The 16,740-nt window shown below is 37.6% G+C and overlaps 2 protein-coding genes across 3 annotated transcripts; one reads left to right on the top strand and one right to left on the bottom strand.

Moving 5' to 3' along the window:
* The first annotated feature begins 28 nt into the window (after positions 1-28).
* On the top strand, positions 29-5,862 carry LOC311280206 (phenazine biosynthesis-like domain-containing protein). The gene is made up of 17 exons (XM_084392180.1): positions 29-203; positions 328-424; positions 502-600; positions 686-795; positions 913-942; positions 1,027-1,115; positions 1,786-1,961; positions 2,150-2,212; positions 2,406-2,506; positions 4,027-4,123; positions 4,198-4,296; positions 4,382-4,491; positions 4,598-4,627; positions 4,710-4,798; positions 5,057-5,232; positions 5,395-5,457; positions 5,636-5,862. Exons 1-17 carry the CDS (start codon positions 120-122, stop codon positions 5,746-5,748), a joined length of 1,626 nt encoding a protein of 541 aa, XP_084248306.1. The 5' UTR covers positions 29-119; the 3' UTR covers positions 5,749-5,862.
* A 584-nt stretch (positions 5,863-6,446) lies between these two features.
* dna2 (DNA replication helicase/nuclease 2) lies at positions 6,447-16,595 on the bottom strand. 2 transcript variants are annotated; one of them, XM_084391023.1, is made up of 23 exons: positions 16,245-16,595; positions 16,066-16,113; positions 14,433-15,379; positions 14,158-14,331; positions 13,879-14,062; positions 13,435-13,583; positions 13,131-13,262; positions 12,778-13,006; positions 12,575-12,692; positions 11,817-11,973; positions 11,524-11,715; positions 10,632-10,862; positions 10,407-10,523; positions 10,187-10,296; positions 9,928-10,037; positions 9,522-9,743; positions 8,767-8,960; positions 8,484-8,573; positions 8,042-8,249; positions 7,655-7,744; positions 7,375-7,557; positions 7,039-7,185; positions 6,447-6,897 (listed from the first exon to the last, which is right to left on the bottom strand). In XM_084391023.1, the coding sequence occupies exons 1-23, from the start codon at positions 16,272-16,274 to the stop codon at positions 6,844-6,846; spliced, it is 4,116 nt and encodes a 1,371-aa protein (XP_084247149.1). In that variant the 5' UTR covers positions 16,275-16,595; the 3' UTR covers positions 6,447-6,843. The 2 variants fall into 2 exon arrangements, with proteins under 2 accessions (XP_084247149.1, XP_084247148.1); XM_084391022.1 differs by having other exon boundaries at positions 13,435-13,586; positions 16,245-16,586.
* Between the last annotated feature and the right edge of the window lie 145 nt (positions 16,596-16,740).

Genomic DNA, 16,740 nt, shown 5'->3' with positions numbered 1-16,740 from the left:
CTGTACCTTTAACCTGAGCTGTTATATAAGGTTCAAAGTCTAACTTGATTTCAAAAACTGCTCTAAGAATACCTAAAAGGTACGAGGAAAAACCCCAGAGAGCTGAAGAGCGGTAATCAATGGAAATTCCAATATTTACTGTTGATGCTTTTACCAATGTACCTTTCAAAGGTAATCCTGCTGCAATATGTCTTATGGAGAATGTAAGTATTACACTATCACAAGACAGTCTTCTAAATACATTAACTTGTAGTTATTCATAGTAATAAAATGTAAATGTGTTAGCATGTTACAGTGTTATAAAATGTATCTCTGTAATACATTTAGGAGCTGCAAGATGAGCTTTATCAAAGCATTGCCGCTGAAATGAATTTATCAGAGACTGCTTTCATCACAAGACGGAATTCTATGGATTTTTCCTCAGGTATTCTGCAGCTGAGATGTATGTTGAAATACTCAAACAACTCTTAATTACATTTTTGATTTGATGTATTTTGAAAGGTGCAAAGTTTGGGTTACGCTGGTTTACCCCCATAACTGAGGTTAAACTATGTGGACATGCAACACTGGCCTCAGCAGCAGTGCTCTTTTACATTAAAAGTAAGAAACGCTTGTCCTGACATTAATCTTTTACCAAAAAACAATGGACTGATGACTGTTCTAAAAGCACAATATCATCACACAGAGAATATCAACCCTGTTGTGGTGTTTGAGACGATGAGTGGGGATCTTTGTGTGCGCCAGCATGAAGAATCTCTAATAATGGACTTCCCCTTAAACAAACCAAAGCCCCAGGTATGACCAAAAGACACCTTGTGGACCCTTTCTTCAACAAAAACTAATGTAGACTCATGATCATTCAAATAGTTGCTCTTGGTCTAAATTTATAGATTTTTTTATTTTATTTTGCAGGACCGACATGAATTCAAAAATCTGTTGAAAGTATGTTTTCCAGGACGTAATTTAGCATCATATTAGGTTTCCAATATAACATAAGGAAAAACAAGCTTTTATGTTCATTTTCAGGCTGCTGTTGGAGACTTACCCATTCAGGATGTGTGCTACTGTCCAGCAACATGGAATTTAATGATTCGTCTAGCTGACACCTGCGACAGGTAATGCTGGACATTCTCAGGCATTTCTGAAAATAACAAGAAAGAAAATAAGACTGATGATGGCATTGTATTTGTTAGATGAGATGATTAATGTCAAGAGAGAAATAGAAGACGACCAGCTCAAAGCAAAATTAAATCAAAGCAAACAGCTTTGCAACAGAAAAGAGAGAATCTATTGAAAATTGTATGTCATAATTGAAAATGTGACACACATACAATTTTTTTTTAAAGTAACGATCAACAAGAGACGAGACCTTTTAGTATGTTGGTAACATTCTCCAAAAATAAGTTTCAGTAAGTACTGTATAAGTAAAGTTTTTGTATCTAAAAGTTCCATTGTATATAGAACATTGAAGGGTTCAGGTGCTTCATATAGAGCCTTTTAAGGGTTCAAATTATGGGATAATTTTATGGATTTATTTAGCTGTAATTAAATCGTATCAATTAAGCAGCTTGTAAACATACTGTATCACTAGAGAATAAAAAATTACCCACATCAAGCATTCATTATGCAATCATTTAAGACATTTCTCCTTATATAAAACCTTTTTGGCATAAAGGCTTCCTTAAAATGGAGTCAAGAACTCTATTCTTTGGTTCTATATAGAACCCCACTGAACCTTTATTTCTAGGAGTGTCTGCAAGGTCGTTGACTGTTTGTTGTTGGCAGATCTGAACTTACATCATTGAGGCCTGAAGCAGAAGCTCTGCTGAAAAGTGAATCTACTGGGAAGCTTAAAGGCGTCATTGTCACAATGAAAGGAGCTCCAACTGCACAGCCTGGATATGACTTCTATTCCCGTTACTTTGCCCCTTGGTATGGAGTCCCTGAAGATCCAGTCTGTGGTGAGCTGAAATGATCAACATAGGTCTCTAAATTCAAAAACAACAATACATGTGGAGAAATATGTAGTAGTTTCCACATGTGAATGTAAAGCCATGAATTCTAATGGATATGTACAATGACACCTAGTCACCATAATGTCATATGAATTTGATTCATGCTTTAAAAGACTAATAATTCTTTTTAAAAGGGTCTGCACACACAGTTCTTGCTGGTTACTGGTCTGAAAAGCTGAATAAGAAGAAAATGTTGGGTAAAGGCCTTTTCCCCCCTTTATTGTGCTAGAATAAAAACCAGAATCCACATTAAAATGAAGCTGATAATGTCACTAGTCCACATAAATTATTTAAGTTAATAGTTTTCTCAAAAAGTTTGAATAAAATGCATAAAATACTGTATTTTTCCTCACAATAAAGTACTTATCCCTTCTATATTTGTTTTTCCAGCCTACCAGTGCTCCAGTCGTGGAGGGGAACTGGAGCTGGAGCTCAGGGATGACGGTCGACTTAACATCAGCGGTCGGGCGCAGATCATTCTTCAGGGAACACTTAAAATCTAGACAACTTGCTCAATCTACTCTTTAAATCTGTGAATAGTTTAATGGAATCATGCTCATTTTTTATTTCTTAACAAAGAGCTGCAAAGTGATTTTTCACTTAGTGGGTGAATATGCCCAAAATTGTACTAAATTGAGATTAGGACACTAAATACATTTTTTGTAAACATTCTACTATCTGATTAAAAACTATAAGTCTGAAATCCAAATGAACATTTAATTAATTTATAATTAAATATAAATAAAGCTGTCTGTTGGGCAGAGTAAGGCTAGATCTTCTGTTATTTAAATCTAGGATGTGTTACAGTCATAAGGAGTGTATGTATATAGGCTATATATACACACACACACATACTCACCGGCCACTTTATTAGGTACACCTTGCTGGTGCCGAGTTAGACCCCTTTTGTCTTCAGAACTCTTTGTGGCATAGATTCAACAGGGTGCTGGAAACATTTCTCAGAGATTTTGGTCCGAAAATGCCTCGTTGATGCCAGAGTTCAGAAGAGAATGCCCAGACTGGTTCGAGCTGGTAGAAAGCCGACATTAACTCAAAACCACTCGTTACAACCAAGGTATGCAGAAGAGCATCTCTGAACTCACAACATGTCGAACCTTGAAGCAGATGGGCTACAGCAGCAGAAGACCACACTGGGTGACACTCCTGTCAGCTAAGAAAAGGCTACAATTCACACGGGACTCACCAAAATTGGACAATAGAAGATTGGAAAAACGTTGCCTGGTCCGAGTTTCGATTTCTGCTGCGACATTCGGATAATAGGGTCATAATTTGGCATAAATAACATAAAAGCATGGATCAAACCTGCCTTGTATCAATGAGCTACTGTTGGTGGTGTAATGGTGTGGGGGATATTTTCTTGACACACTTCCCACCCCTTAGTACCAATTGAGCATTGTTTAAACGCCACAGCTTGAGTATTGTTGCTGACCATGTCCATCCCTTTCACTAGATCTCAATCCAATAGAGCACCTTGGATGTGGTGGAACGTGAGATTGGCATCATGGATGTACAGCTGACAAATCCGCAGCAACTGCGTGATGCTATCATGTCATTATGGTCCTGTCTGTCTGCCTCTGTCTGTATACGTCTGAAAACGACAGACAGATATAAAGATAGGATTTTAAGGATAATATAACAGTGAAAAGTCCATCTAGAAAGACATTTTGAAATCTCAAGTCTGTACCTTTAACCTGAGCTGTTATATCATAAGGTTCAAAGTCTAACTTGATTTAAAATACTGCTCTAAGAATACCTAAAAGGTACGAGAAAAAAAACCCAGAGAGCTGAAGAGCGGTAATCAATGGAAATTCCAATATTTACGGTTGATGCTTTTACCAATGTACCTTTCAAAGGTAATCCTGCTGCAATATGTCTTATGGAGAATGTAAGTATTACATTATCACAAGACTATAGATTAGTTATTCATGGTAATACAATGTAAATGTGTTTATGCACAATGTTATAAAATGTTTCTCTGTAATACATTTAGGAGCTGCCAGATGAGCTTTATCAAAGCATTGCCGTTGAAATGAATTTATCAGAGACTGCTTTCATCACAAGACGAAATTCTATGGATTTTTCCTCAGGTATTCTGCAGCTGAGATGCATGTTGAAATACTCAAACTCTTATTTACATTTTGGATTTGATGTATTTTGAAAGGTGCAAAGTTTGGGTTACGCTGGTTTAGCCCCAAAACTGAGGTTCCACTATGTGGACATGCAACACTGGCCTCAGCAGCAGTGCTCTTTTACATTAAAAGTAAGAAACGCTTGTCCTGACATTAATCTTTTACCAAAAAACAATGGACTGATGACTGTTCTAAAAGCACAATATCATCACACAGAGAATATCAACCCTGTTGTGGTGTTTGAGACGATGAGTGGGGATCTTTGTGTGCGCCAGCATGAAGAATCTCTAATAATGGACTTCCCCTTAAACAAACCAAAGCCCCAGGTATGACCAAAAGACACCTTGTGGACCCTTTCTTCAACAAAAACTAAAATGGACTCTTTAAAGTTGCTTTTGTTCCGAATTTGAGTTTTGAATGCTTTATTTGCAGGACCAACATGAAATCAAAGATCTTTTGAAGGTAATGCTGCCAGTTAGTATTTGTTTTTAGTAAGACACAAGCAGAAAATATTTTTTGACACCATTTTGACTTTTATTTTCAGGCTGCTGTTGGAGACTTACCCATTCAGGATGTGTGCTACTGTCCATCCACAAAGAAACTAATGATTCGTCTAGCTGACACCTGCGACAGGTACTGCTGGACATTTCTGAAATTAACAAAAAAAATTATAATAATGATGTAATTGTATTTGTGTGCATGAGCATTAAATGTGAAAACAGCTTTGCAGAGAAAAATCAATAATCTATTGCAAATTTAATGTGAAGTGCATTTTAAATGTTTTAGTGCAACATTCAGCAATAAAAAAAAGAAGAAAAGAAGACCTATCTACAATTTACAACACAGTATGCTAAACATTCTGCAGTGCTGTTAATTCTTCATTGTTGGCAGGTCTGAACTTATCTCTTTGAGGCCAGAGGCAGAGACTCTTCTGAGAAATGAGACCACTGGTAAGATTAAAAGTCTCATCGTTACATTGAAAGGACCACAGACCACTCAGTCTGGATATGACTTCTACTCCCGTGTCTTCGCTCCCTGGGTTGGTGTCCCTGAAGATCCAGTCACTGGTGAGCAGAACATTCAAAAGCCATTTGAATGAGAAATGTGTACAATGTAAAACTCAGAAATATTACTAAACCATCATGATAGGCTTCACTGGACATGCACAAGAGAAATCAGTGCTTACTAGCAATCATCAATGCGTCATACTACAACTTTATTTCTAAAAGGGTCTGCACATTCAGTTCTTGCTGGCTATTGGTCTGAGAAGCTGGAGAAAAAGAAAATGATGGGTAACAGCCTCCTTTTCCTTCACTGCATCATGCCATCACATACACTGGAATGAATATAAATATATCAATGAACAAGTTTAAAAGTAAACTTCGAAGGATGAGTAACTGTAAAGTTCTGCTAACATTAACAAAACAAGCTTGAATAAGACATTTATCTCCGCTATGTTTGTTTTTCTAGCTTACCAGTGTTCCAGTCGTGGTGGTGAGGTAAGGCTGCAGATAAGAGATGACGGTCGACTGGACATCATTGGTCAGGCGCAGATCATTCTTCAGGGAACTTTTAAAATCTAGACAATTTTGCAAAACCAATTCATTGAATTTGCGGATAGTTTTGATGGAAATCAAGTGCATTTAATTTTCACTTTATATTAATGTGAGGGTACATTTTAAGTTATGTGCCATTTAATAAAATGTATACAAGTTTGTTCTGGTTCTCGATTCTGATTGGCTGTCCAGAGCCATTGATTGCCTATTTGGCCGAATCACAGTCGTGCTAATATATGAGAAATATCACACAAGTAGCCGTGCAATATCGCTCACAGCCGTGCTGATACAGAGCCATAATCGCACGGCTACGTAAATAAATATAATCAACAACCGAGTGTCTTTCAAAACCCTCTTTTGTACGGAACTACCTTCCGCCACAGATTCAAATCTCAAAGTCAACAGTTTAACAGTTGAGCCCAAGCCTCCGTTACTAATTAAAAACTAGCATCAACTGATCAGTGTTCAAAAAATGCTGGGGAATCATTGAACTTTAAGTGGAGTGAAAAGTACTCAATATTCAACAATTCAGTAAGACAATATTTGTCTTTCAAATGTAGTTAAAGTCGTAAGTTTCCAGATAAAATAATACTCAAGTGGAGAACAGATACTCAAAAAGTGTACTTAAGTACAGTACTCAAGATAATGTACTTTGTTACTGTTCACATTTGATGTTATTTATATAAAATATTACTTATTGAAAAATAATTCAGGGGATATAAAATCGAATGTAATAATTTTAACAATTTTTTATTAAACAAAATCTTTAAATTCTTAAAACAGGAGAAATAACATTAAACAAATATACAAATACAAATATGTATAATGCTCATACACAAAACAGTAATGACACTACATAGATAAAAATGTAATGGATTTAAAAAACATGTGATATGAGGTAGGAATTAATTGGGTGAAGAACTGTAATTATGTAAAGCATGTACTAAGGCCTGTCAATACTGATTCTATATTAAATTTGACATCTATCATTAAAACAAAATAAAAGTTGTCTACAGTTATTTGAAGCTTATGTGTACCATTTCAGTTAAATGTTTTCAAGTAATTGATTCACAGCATTATCTTTGTGCCATACACCAAGTATCAGAAGGGTTTTTGTTTTTATCACAAGTGGATTCCAGGTAGTGCCTCATGGGCGGCAGGAGGTAGCTGGAAGATGTGACTTAAATTAAGGACAATTTCAAAATAGCGGTTTCACCAAAGAAGTTGTTATGCTTATTTCAATGAAAGAGTGACAAAAAGTCACATCAAAAGACTGAATAAACCGACACTGAGAGTAAACGCAGCTGTAAAGGATATCATATCTTCCTGTTGAAGGTGACGGAGGAGTTTCTCTAGTGGCGCGTACCGGCGAAGGGTGGGGGCCGAGCCCAGCATGAGGAGCTTGTGTTTGGCTCTAGTGATGGCCACATTCAGTCTACGCCAGTCTCGGAGCAACTCTCCCAGCTGAAAAATGATTTGACATCTCAGAATAATGAAAATGATCTAGTGCATAATGGTTCTTCGTTAATCACCACAGCAACAGATTATACTTAAGACCATCATGCCATACAGATCTGCATTGCAATGAACAGTTAATTGGTTTAAATGGTAACATAATAAGTTTGTTTAAAATTCAGGAGGAAGGCCACTTACGTTGCCCTCAGGGTTGCTTCTAACAAAGGACACAATGATAACACTCTTGTCACGTCCTTGGTATTTGTCCACAGTGTTGACTTCCAGAGCTTTAAAGGCATCTCCCTGTAGCAGACTGGAGATGACTTTCAGCTGTTGCCGATATGGAGCAATGACCCCAATGTCTGACGCTCTGCATCCAGCCTACGACACATTTAAAATGACCATTTCATTTCAAGTACTACGTAAAAAAAAAATAGACAGATTTCAGTGTTTCATACAACTAATGGCATGTTTGGACCTTGAGCAGCAAAGTGACAAGGGCTTGTACCAAGATGGCTTCCGTGTGGTTGCTGATTCCACTTTTCTCCACAGTCTCATGGGCGGGAACCTGAAGAAAGGTACAGTACATAAGGATAAGGTAGGAAAAGAAAATGTGGGATTCCATAAGAGGCAAAATGAGATAAAGTGTAAAGCCCTGTTCACACTGCCAGCGACTTTTTCGCTGCATGTCACCAGCCTCTGTACTATGAAGTCGCTCTAATGTTTTTGGTAGACTGCAATCTTTAGAAATCATATCTTTATATATTGACAGTAAAACTAAGATATTCTAATTTGACTGTTGCTGCATGCCACTGACGGCATGAACAGGGCTTTAAAAAAAGAAAGAAAAGAAAGTAAGACTGACCTCAGAGGTGTCCAGGAAACAGACAGGACTATTGGGCTCCAGTGCAGCCTGGACCCAAGCACTGTACTGTGGCTGACATACATACAGGTCCAGTTCTTTCTCAACCTGAGCTCTGCTGGGCAGCTGCAGCACTGCGCTTGCCGTCCTTTCAGAACCACACTCCAGTCGGCCCTCATACATCAGAGCGTTGCTCAGGGACATGATCGCACTGCAGGACACAAAACAAGTGTAAGAGCTGCACGGCTGCAGCTGGTGGTTGTGAATATTCTCAAAAATGTATCAGAAAAATCACCTACTAGTATTCTACTTAAATGCCTTTATTAGAGATATTTAATATTAACAAGGATTAGTCTGAATCTTTAACCCCCCATTTTGTTTTTAAATTTGCCATTTAACAATCACATATGTACAGTCTGAATGTCTGACTGGTGTAAATCCCCACCTGTTCATTCGATATTGGACATTCAGCTGAATAACTGCATCACTGTGGTGCTCCAGACGCTTAAACAAACTCTCATCCATACCCAAGGTCCTGAGTAAAAAAAAACGTTTGTGGTCAAATAATGGATTAGGGTAATGATATGGTGATGGTTTAACTTGGCTAGTTTTGGCAGCTTCATATTTATGATTAGCTTCATATTTATGATTAAAAAAAGCTGTCTTCAGCGATGCAAAACATGAAAATCTTGCAAAAGTTCATCTGAATGCAGACAAAAGTGAACTACCTGGCTTCAGCATTCTGCACAATAGGAGGAAGCTGTTGGTGGTCTCCCACCAGGACAAAGCGCTGGGCGTAGAACAGCGGTCCCAAACATACAGGTTGACTGATCTGAGACGCCTCATCCACGATGCAGAAGTCAAAGCGTCTGCGGCTGAAAATTGGGTGCTTCACACCCATACAGGTGGTGGCCACAATAAGCTACAAGAAAAAAAGGAGGTGATATTTACAATGATAAATAATTTGCATAATGTGAAACAGTCATTTTCCCATTATCCCTCACATGTCACATACACTACAATTCAAAAGTTTAGGGTCAGACAAGGAAGTGCAGATTTATTTTACTTTAATACTTATTTAGCTATTTAAATTGATCAAAAGTGACAGTAAAGACATTTATAATGATACAAAAGATTTCTATTTCAAATAAATGCTGTTCTTAACTTTCTATTCATTAAAGAATCCTGAAAAATATTATCGGTTTACATAAAAACATTTATTATTATCAATGTTGAAAAGAGCTGTGCTGCTTAATATGTTTGAGCATCAAATCAGCATATTAAAATGATTTCTGAAGGATCATGTGACTCTGAAGACTAGAGTAATGATGCTGAAAATTCAGTTTAGCCATCACAGGAATAAATTACATTTTAAAATATATATATATATTGTAATATTTCATCATTTTTTAGACACCAAACCTTTGAACTGTAGAGTATGTGTTATATACTGTACAAGACAGAAGATTTTAATATGTATTACTTCTTTACTGTACAGTTGTTCCAGCTCTTCTAGTGTCTGCATCCCTTTGGCACGACATGACTCCTCTGTGAAGGGCAGGATGTCATGGTGCACTTTTTGAGTACGACCCAGTCGCAGGAAGCCGATCTTAAACCTCTTCAGTTTCAGGAGGATGTTGTCCACAGCAGAGTGGGTGTAGCTAGTCAGAAGAACACTAAATCCACAAGCATGGAGTATCCGCACCTATAAAACAAGGAAGTGCAAAATAAATGTCAGATTAATATTCCTTTGTTCACATATAGAAACCACTAGTATAAACAGGAAGTTTCATTCTACAGGTCAGAAAAAATTGATGTAAACAAAATCAAGCTTACATTTATTAATGTACATGTATTTACTGAATATGAATAAGCCCTTACGCTCTTACCAGTGTACAAATGGTGGTAGTTTTCCCAGTACCTGGCATTCCCACAATAAGCGTGTAATCTCTGGACAGTAGCACTTTTTTCATGGCTTGTTTCTGGGGTTTATTGAGTCCTGAGAGGCAAAATATGATTAAAACACATCATGTAGGAGCAGAGATGCTCTATTATTCACAAGAACACATCAAGGGCATGTTTGAAAGCAGCTCACTGCAGAAAGATTGAAATTATGGTTTATTGAGAGAAGGCAGTGTATGAACACACCTTTCAGAATGTTAGCCACAGTGTCCTTGGCGTCTCGTGGCAAAACACTGCTGAGGCTGTCAATGAACTGGGGAGGCCTGAATTCCACAATCAACTCCCTCAATCTTTCACTGCACAAAAATGTACACATTGAGCTTTTCATATAGATAAAAAAAAAAAGAAAAGAAAAAAAAGAAACTTTAAGAGACAAAACAAAAATAAAATGATGATCAGATCAGACCTGGTTGGAGAGTTTTCCATTAACATAGACAGGTTTCCTAGATGAGTGCTAAGACCGCATGCACCTTCATCCTGGTCCAGTCGGAAAACTGTGTTTGAGGAATACTTAGAGAGGTTTCTGAAATGATAGGAATGTGGAATTAAGCTTTGCTGTACCCTTGAACACTTCAGATTCAGGACAAATGAATTTCAAAATGATCAACTTAATGAAAAGCAAGATACTTACTTGTCCAAAGAGCAAGTCACTCCACTGACTGTTATTTCGGTGACGTATCCTGAGGCCAGGCCTATAAGCACAGAGTCCTGATCACTGACCACAATCCTGTCGCCCACTATCAGCCCAGTGAGAGTCTGCTCGCCTTCCTTCCTTTCAAAGCTGTGCTTATATACACCATCAGATAGGACGCTGACGCCTCCAGCTAACCGCATGTTACCCGCACAACCACCACTTTTCTCCCTGAGAATGAACAACAAAAGAACAGGGACATTCATTAAGGACAAAAGCATTCAATTAAGTCACACAGTGCTAATCTGCTAAGGATCTGAAAAGCATACAAATAAATAAAAAATAAACTGTTTCAAACACAAATAAAACATAAAACTATTGGAAATAATGAAGAAAATTAAATGAATGACTCTGGCAAAAAAAAAAAATTCTGTCATCTTTTATTCCCTGTCCCTCCAAAGAAAGTCCATTTACTAAATTTTTTATGGTTTGACCCAAGTCCACTGAAGAGACACGGTCGCTTTATATGAACAAATATAATTTTGCCTTTTTTTCTACTTGCCATATTTGTCATGAGTTGATTATGTTCATATTTAATAAAAAAAATGTATAGAAGTCTAAATGAAGCATGTTCATCAAATTAAGCGATTGTGTCTCATATGAATTACTTTTACAATGTCTTTATGAACTTTTTTAAGCTTGAAAGTATTGGTGGAATGGACTTTCCATAGAGGGACAGAAATCTCTTAGGCTTCATTAAAAAGATCTTCATTTGTGTTTCAAAGATGAATGAAAGTCTTCCAAATGGGTTTAAAATAACATGAAGTCGAGTAAATTTACGTTTTTTGGGGTGAACTAACAATGTACAACTCATATTTTATAAAAGACCCACCTCTGCTGGGAAGTCTGAAGCCAGATATTTCGCCGACCTCCTTTGTTCTCCATGGTGAGAGCCTCCAGCGTGCAGAGCAGCAGCCAGTGGCTGAAGTACTGGAGGTGCATCTGGCTGAGGTGCTCGCTCTCTGACTGCACAAATGCCTGTGGACCTTCACTACAGCTCCCCACGGGATCTCTCTCCACAGCTCTACACAAATGATACATTTCAGCTAAAGCTAAATTGAATTAAAGATCTCTGAAATTGGAAGATGTCATGCAAAATGACACACGAAAAGAGAAAAACAGTACCTGTTATAAACTGCGCAGTTTCTTTTCTGAGGACAGTACTTGCAAGCCTGCTGGTCAGATACCATGGCAGGCAATGGGGCCATTTGACTTCCACCCTCCATCTTGATCAGGTTGTTGCCGATGTGATGGGCCAAAGAGTTCCTTATTTTAATCAGTTCTGTGATGGAAAAAATATTAATCAGTATAAGTAGGATGTAAGCTTATACGATTTTGATGTTACATTGTTATGACAAGTACACCAGCTCTAATTTGTATCAAAAAACTTGATTTAAAGGGATAGTTCATCCAACTATAAAAGTTGTCATTCATTATTCACCCTCATGTCACTCCCAAATCATAAGCCCATTTAATTTTTAAAACACAAATGAAGATATATTTGATGAAATCTGTGGGATTTCTGTCCCTCCATTGAAATTCAAGCTCGTAAAGACACAATAAACATAATCCAAATGAAACGAGGCATTTAATAAAAGCCTTCTGAAGAGACATTATCACTTTTAATGATTAAAAGATTCAATTGAGCTAAATTAGATGCTTGATCCACGAGAACCAATTTGGTTTGTTTATGAGAATCACGCAAGCATGTTTGAGCTTCCACAAGGACCAATGAGGCTCTCAGGTTTCATCAAATATCTTCATTTGTTTTTTTAAAGATGAATGAAAGTCTTATGGGTTTGGAACACCATGAGGGTGAGTAAATGATGACAAAATATATGGATATAAATTATATTTAAAAAAAATAAAACAAACAAACCAACCTCTCCTGTCCATGTGGTTGCCCACAACAGGATGTAGACTGCCAGTCTTCAAATAGACGAGGAACCCCGCCTCTGGATCACAACGTCTAGCTGAGCTCATCAATGTGTACAGAATAACCTAGAATGCAAATGAAATGTCTGGAATAAGAAGTGATTTTTTGTACATGTTACATTTCTAAAGCATCTTCTGAAACATTTTGTACTTGACTGCGATGCTCAATGGAGTTGGACTCCTTGCCAGTTTTCAGCTCCAGTGGCACAATCCTTTCTATGGGCTTTCTGCCTCTTCTGTGAATCCTGACATCAGCTGTGACATCTATCTTCCCCTTCAGGCCAAAACTCGGACACCAGATGTTCTCCTCGATGTCCACAAAATCTGTGACTGTCATGCTACAGGTTGCATCTTGCTTGCTCAGAGCCCCGTCGCTAGGGCTGATGGTAAATAACCACACAAACCATTAAGTTCATCCATTATATCAATCTGTACAAACCAGAAAATGCTGAGAGCCTGCTGGGCTTGCTGTAATTGCTTGTTTGAAGAACCATATACACTCACAGTTTCAGAGTGAGCTGCTTTTGTCCAGCCTGTGGTGAAGTGTGAAGGTAGTGTTTTGCCCACTCAGATAAAGAGGGAAGATATTCTTCAACTTCCTGTCTCATGTCAGCCTGAGTCAGCTTTAGACTGTACCTAATTAACCAAGCACAAGACATTTCACAATACTTATAAGGCACTCACATAATATATGGAGCTTCATTACTGTGGTCAAATGCTGTATTACCATAATATAGTAAAGATGTACACAACAGATCCTTAAGTTGTGCCTCTAAACATGGCATTTATGTTGCATGATAGCCCTTACATTTGTCCGAGGTAGTTGGGGTTTCTTAGGGCATCTGAGGCAAATGTCTGTATCCTCTCTGGAGAGAAATCGGAGGACATGGCTGCTTTTTGGAAGATATCATGAACTATGGTACCATTTAGCATCTGCTTAGATCCACCATCAAATGTCTGCTTAAAAATCAAACACAAGTGTTATGATTATTTGAAGCACTAAAATTGTATGTACTCTAAAAAACAATTAGCATCATCATTTAAGGGAAAGAGATTTTTACCAGGATTATTTGAGCAGTAGAAAGTTCCGACAAACATTTATTATAGCATTTATTTGAAACATTTATCTTTTGTAACATTATAAATGTAATTTACTTTTGATCAACGAATGCGCACTTGCTAAATAAAAATATTAATTTCTTTAAAAAAAGAAAAAATAGTGAGACACATTAACAACATTAAATTTCCACACCTTAAACATCTCTCCCAGCACCCCTCTCCTCATACAGCGAATACTGCTGGCAATGCTGGTCCCAGATATCAACAGGTCAGGCAGCAGAACCAGAAAACCTGAGTCTCTGTCAATCATCCACAAGCCAGAAACACTCCTCCCTTCCAAGTGAATGATGTCCCCCACAGCAACCGGAGAACTCTCCCTTTAGAAAAGAGGTTGAAAAGTTCAAAAACAAAGACCGTCAAAAAGAAAGAACTCTCTCAAGAATCTTTCAAATAGTCAAGTAACATTTTGTACCAGCCATCTTTGAGAACACAAGTCTCTGTGGACTGTGTTGTCTTTGAGCAGGTGATGGTTAAGTGTTTCTCTGTGCCACTTCGTGATGAAGTGACGTCTTGTACATCCAGTACCCAGTATCGGTTATGAACACCAGAGGTCAGTGTAACATGCTCTGGTATGCCTTTGATTTTTCTAAAAGTCAAGAAAATTTTTTGTTTAGTTTTAGTACACAAAAAAAATCACCAAAAGGCACAGTTATGTACACATAAATAGGTTGAATAAAATATTCATACTCATGACTGAACTTCTTGGGTTTTGGCGCCTCAGATTTTTGCTCCATGCCATCATCAAACCACTCATCTATCAAATCAGTAAAATCATCCTCAAAAGGGTCTGGCAAAGTCTTTCCATCAGCAATTTTTTCTTTCACTTGAAGCTCAGCAGTACTCAAGGGCCTCTTCTTAGTAATAGGACAGTTGAGAAAAGTCTCTTTTTCTTCAGTAGACCCATTTTTCATCCATGAACTATATGACATCACAAGATCTAAGTCATTTGTTCCAGAAACCGCACCCATGCCAATCTCCGGCTTCACATTATGAGCAAGTGAATTCTCTTTCTCACTGGTACTAAAGCTCAGCTGATGAGATGATTTTTTTGAGAGCTTTGAGAAACCATTTGTTTTTCCATTCATTTTCACACAAGGCCCAGTTGCCAGTCGGCTACTCTCAATACTAACAGACTCGGCTTTGATTTTTTTCTCAGGACTCTTCCGGAACAAAACAGAGAGCGTTCTCAAAGACTCATTTCGCTTAGTCACTGGTAAGCTTGTGTCGCACTCAGGTGGTTTCTGAACTCGCATGTTCCTGGACCGCTTGGCACTCTGGATGTTTTCTGAGCTGTGCAACAACCTCTTTACAGAGCCAGAGTGACTAACACCTTTTTTACGCTCAAAAGTGTCCTCTGACTCTGGACTGCTGTTGTTCCACGGCTGCATCAGCTTACGTGCCATCAGGCTAGGTTTACCCCTGACACCTTTAGTATGTAGACCACGGGACACAGGTGAGCGGTTCTCATATGAAGTGTCAGAAGGGTTCTCGGTCCTCAGACTGTCAGGCGTCTCTGGAACGGCAGATGGGTTTGGGGAGCAGGGGACATTTTCATCCCCCACAAAACAAGTCTTCAATGAAACGGGGGATCCTGTAATTCCAGCTTCAAATCTTTTAGGTGACTTTGGAGAAACCTGAAAAAAAACAAAGGTATGGTTATCCACCGTATTTTTAATGTAAGAGCAGGCAAAGCCATTTTAAACTTGAAAGTGCAAGACTTCCGATGTTAGTTGCTTCCTGTTTTTTTTTATATCAAATTTCAAAAATACAAAACAAATCAGTAGGTTCTCAAGACATTTAACAAACAACATGAATCCAAATAAGAATGCAAAAATTAATTTAAGATTAAAAGGACATCACAAACATTCAAAATAAATTCAAGGGCTTTTTGTAAATTCACAAAAAAGGGTTTGAGTCACTCCATTTACTCTGATGAATATACATTTTTTTTAATAAAAGAATAATAATACACACTTTTCTTTTTGAAATGTCATCTTTATTTGAGTGAACTGTAGATAGATTTAGGGCTAATTATAATTTATTTTATTATGTTTTTGAAGCTACAAACTGGTATTTGTCATATTATTATTACTGTAGTAAAACACACCAGTTTGCAACATAAATCATTTGATCCCATTTTCTTTTATTATTTAGACAAAATGTAATGAAAGTGAATAGTCACTAATCTCCTTTTGTGTTGTACAGAAGAAATAAAGTCATATAGGTTTGGAACAACAGAAAAGTGAGCAAATGAGAATTTTCATTTTTGGGTGAACTATGAAAATAAGTTAACTAGAGTAACGTAGTGTTATGTACTTACTTTTGAGAGGAAAAAGGCAGAAATGTTTGACTGAACTCCATTGACCATCTACAATAACAACAAAAATGTTAGTTAGTAACGTTACACGTTCACAACGGATGACATTTAACGTTATATCTAGATCTAGATGAGGATGATCAACAAAACATCAGATGTCACTATCAAATAACGTTACTTACGGAAGATCTGCTGGATTTACACTTCATCATCGTGGACTGTAACGTTAAGTGAATAAAATGACTAAAAAAAGATTGCTCTTCGGAGAAAACAAAATCACGAAGCGGCTATAAGTTACTGGTTTCAAAACTTAAAAACCTCTCACAAAACTGTGTCAGCTGCACATAAAAATATACACTGAAATAAGTTAGCTCAAATCTAGCTCGTCCAGAAACATATTTTCTCACAGAGCAACGGTGTTCACATTTGATTTCACATAAAACAAAAAACAGCAGATATCTTGCGTAAATAACTTTTGCTGTAACGTTATCCCTGCAGCGTAAACACTCGAAATTCCCGCGTACAGTCAGTGAACAGATCGAGATCACACGAGAAGTCAAACGGTTTCCTCGTTGTTGTTTTTTGTGCGGAATTTACATCGCCAGTACAGACACACTGCCACCTAGCGACAGTGAGATTATCAATTGTCCAATGCAGTTGCTAGACAAGCTGGAAGTG

This window comes from Rutilus rutilus, assembly GCF_951802725.1.
Source record: "Rutilus rutilus genome assembly, chromosome: 20".
NCBI classification, from domain to species: Eukaryota; Metazoa; Chordata; class Actinopteri; order Cypriniformes; family Leuciscidae; genus Rutilus; species Rutilus rutilus.
Note: the sequence above shows the minus strand (reverse complement) of the source record. Positions and strands in the feature narration are given on the sequence as shown.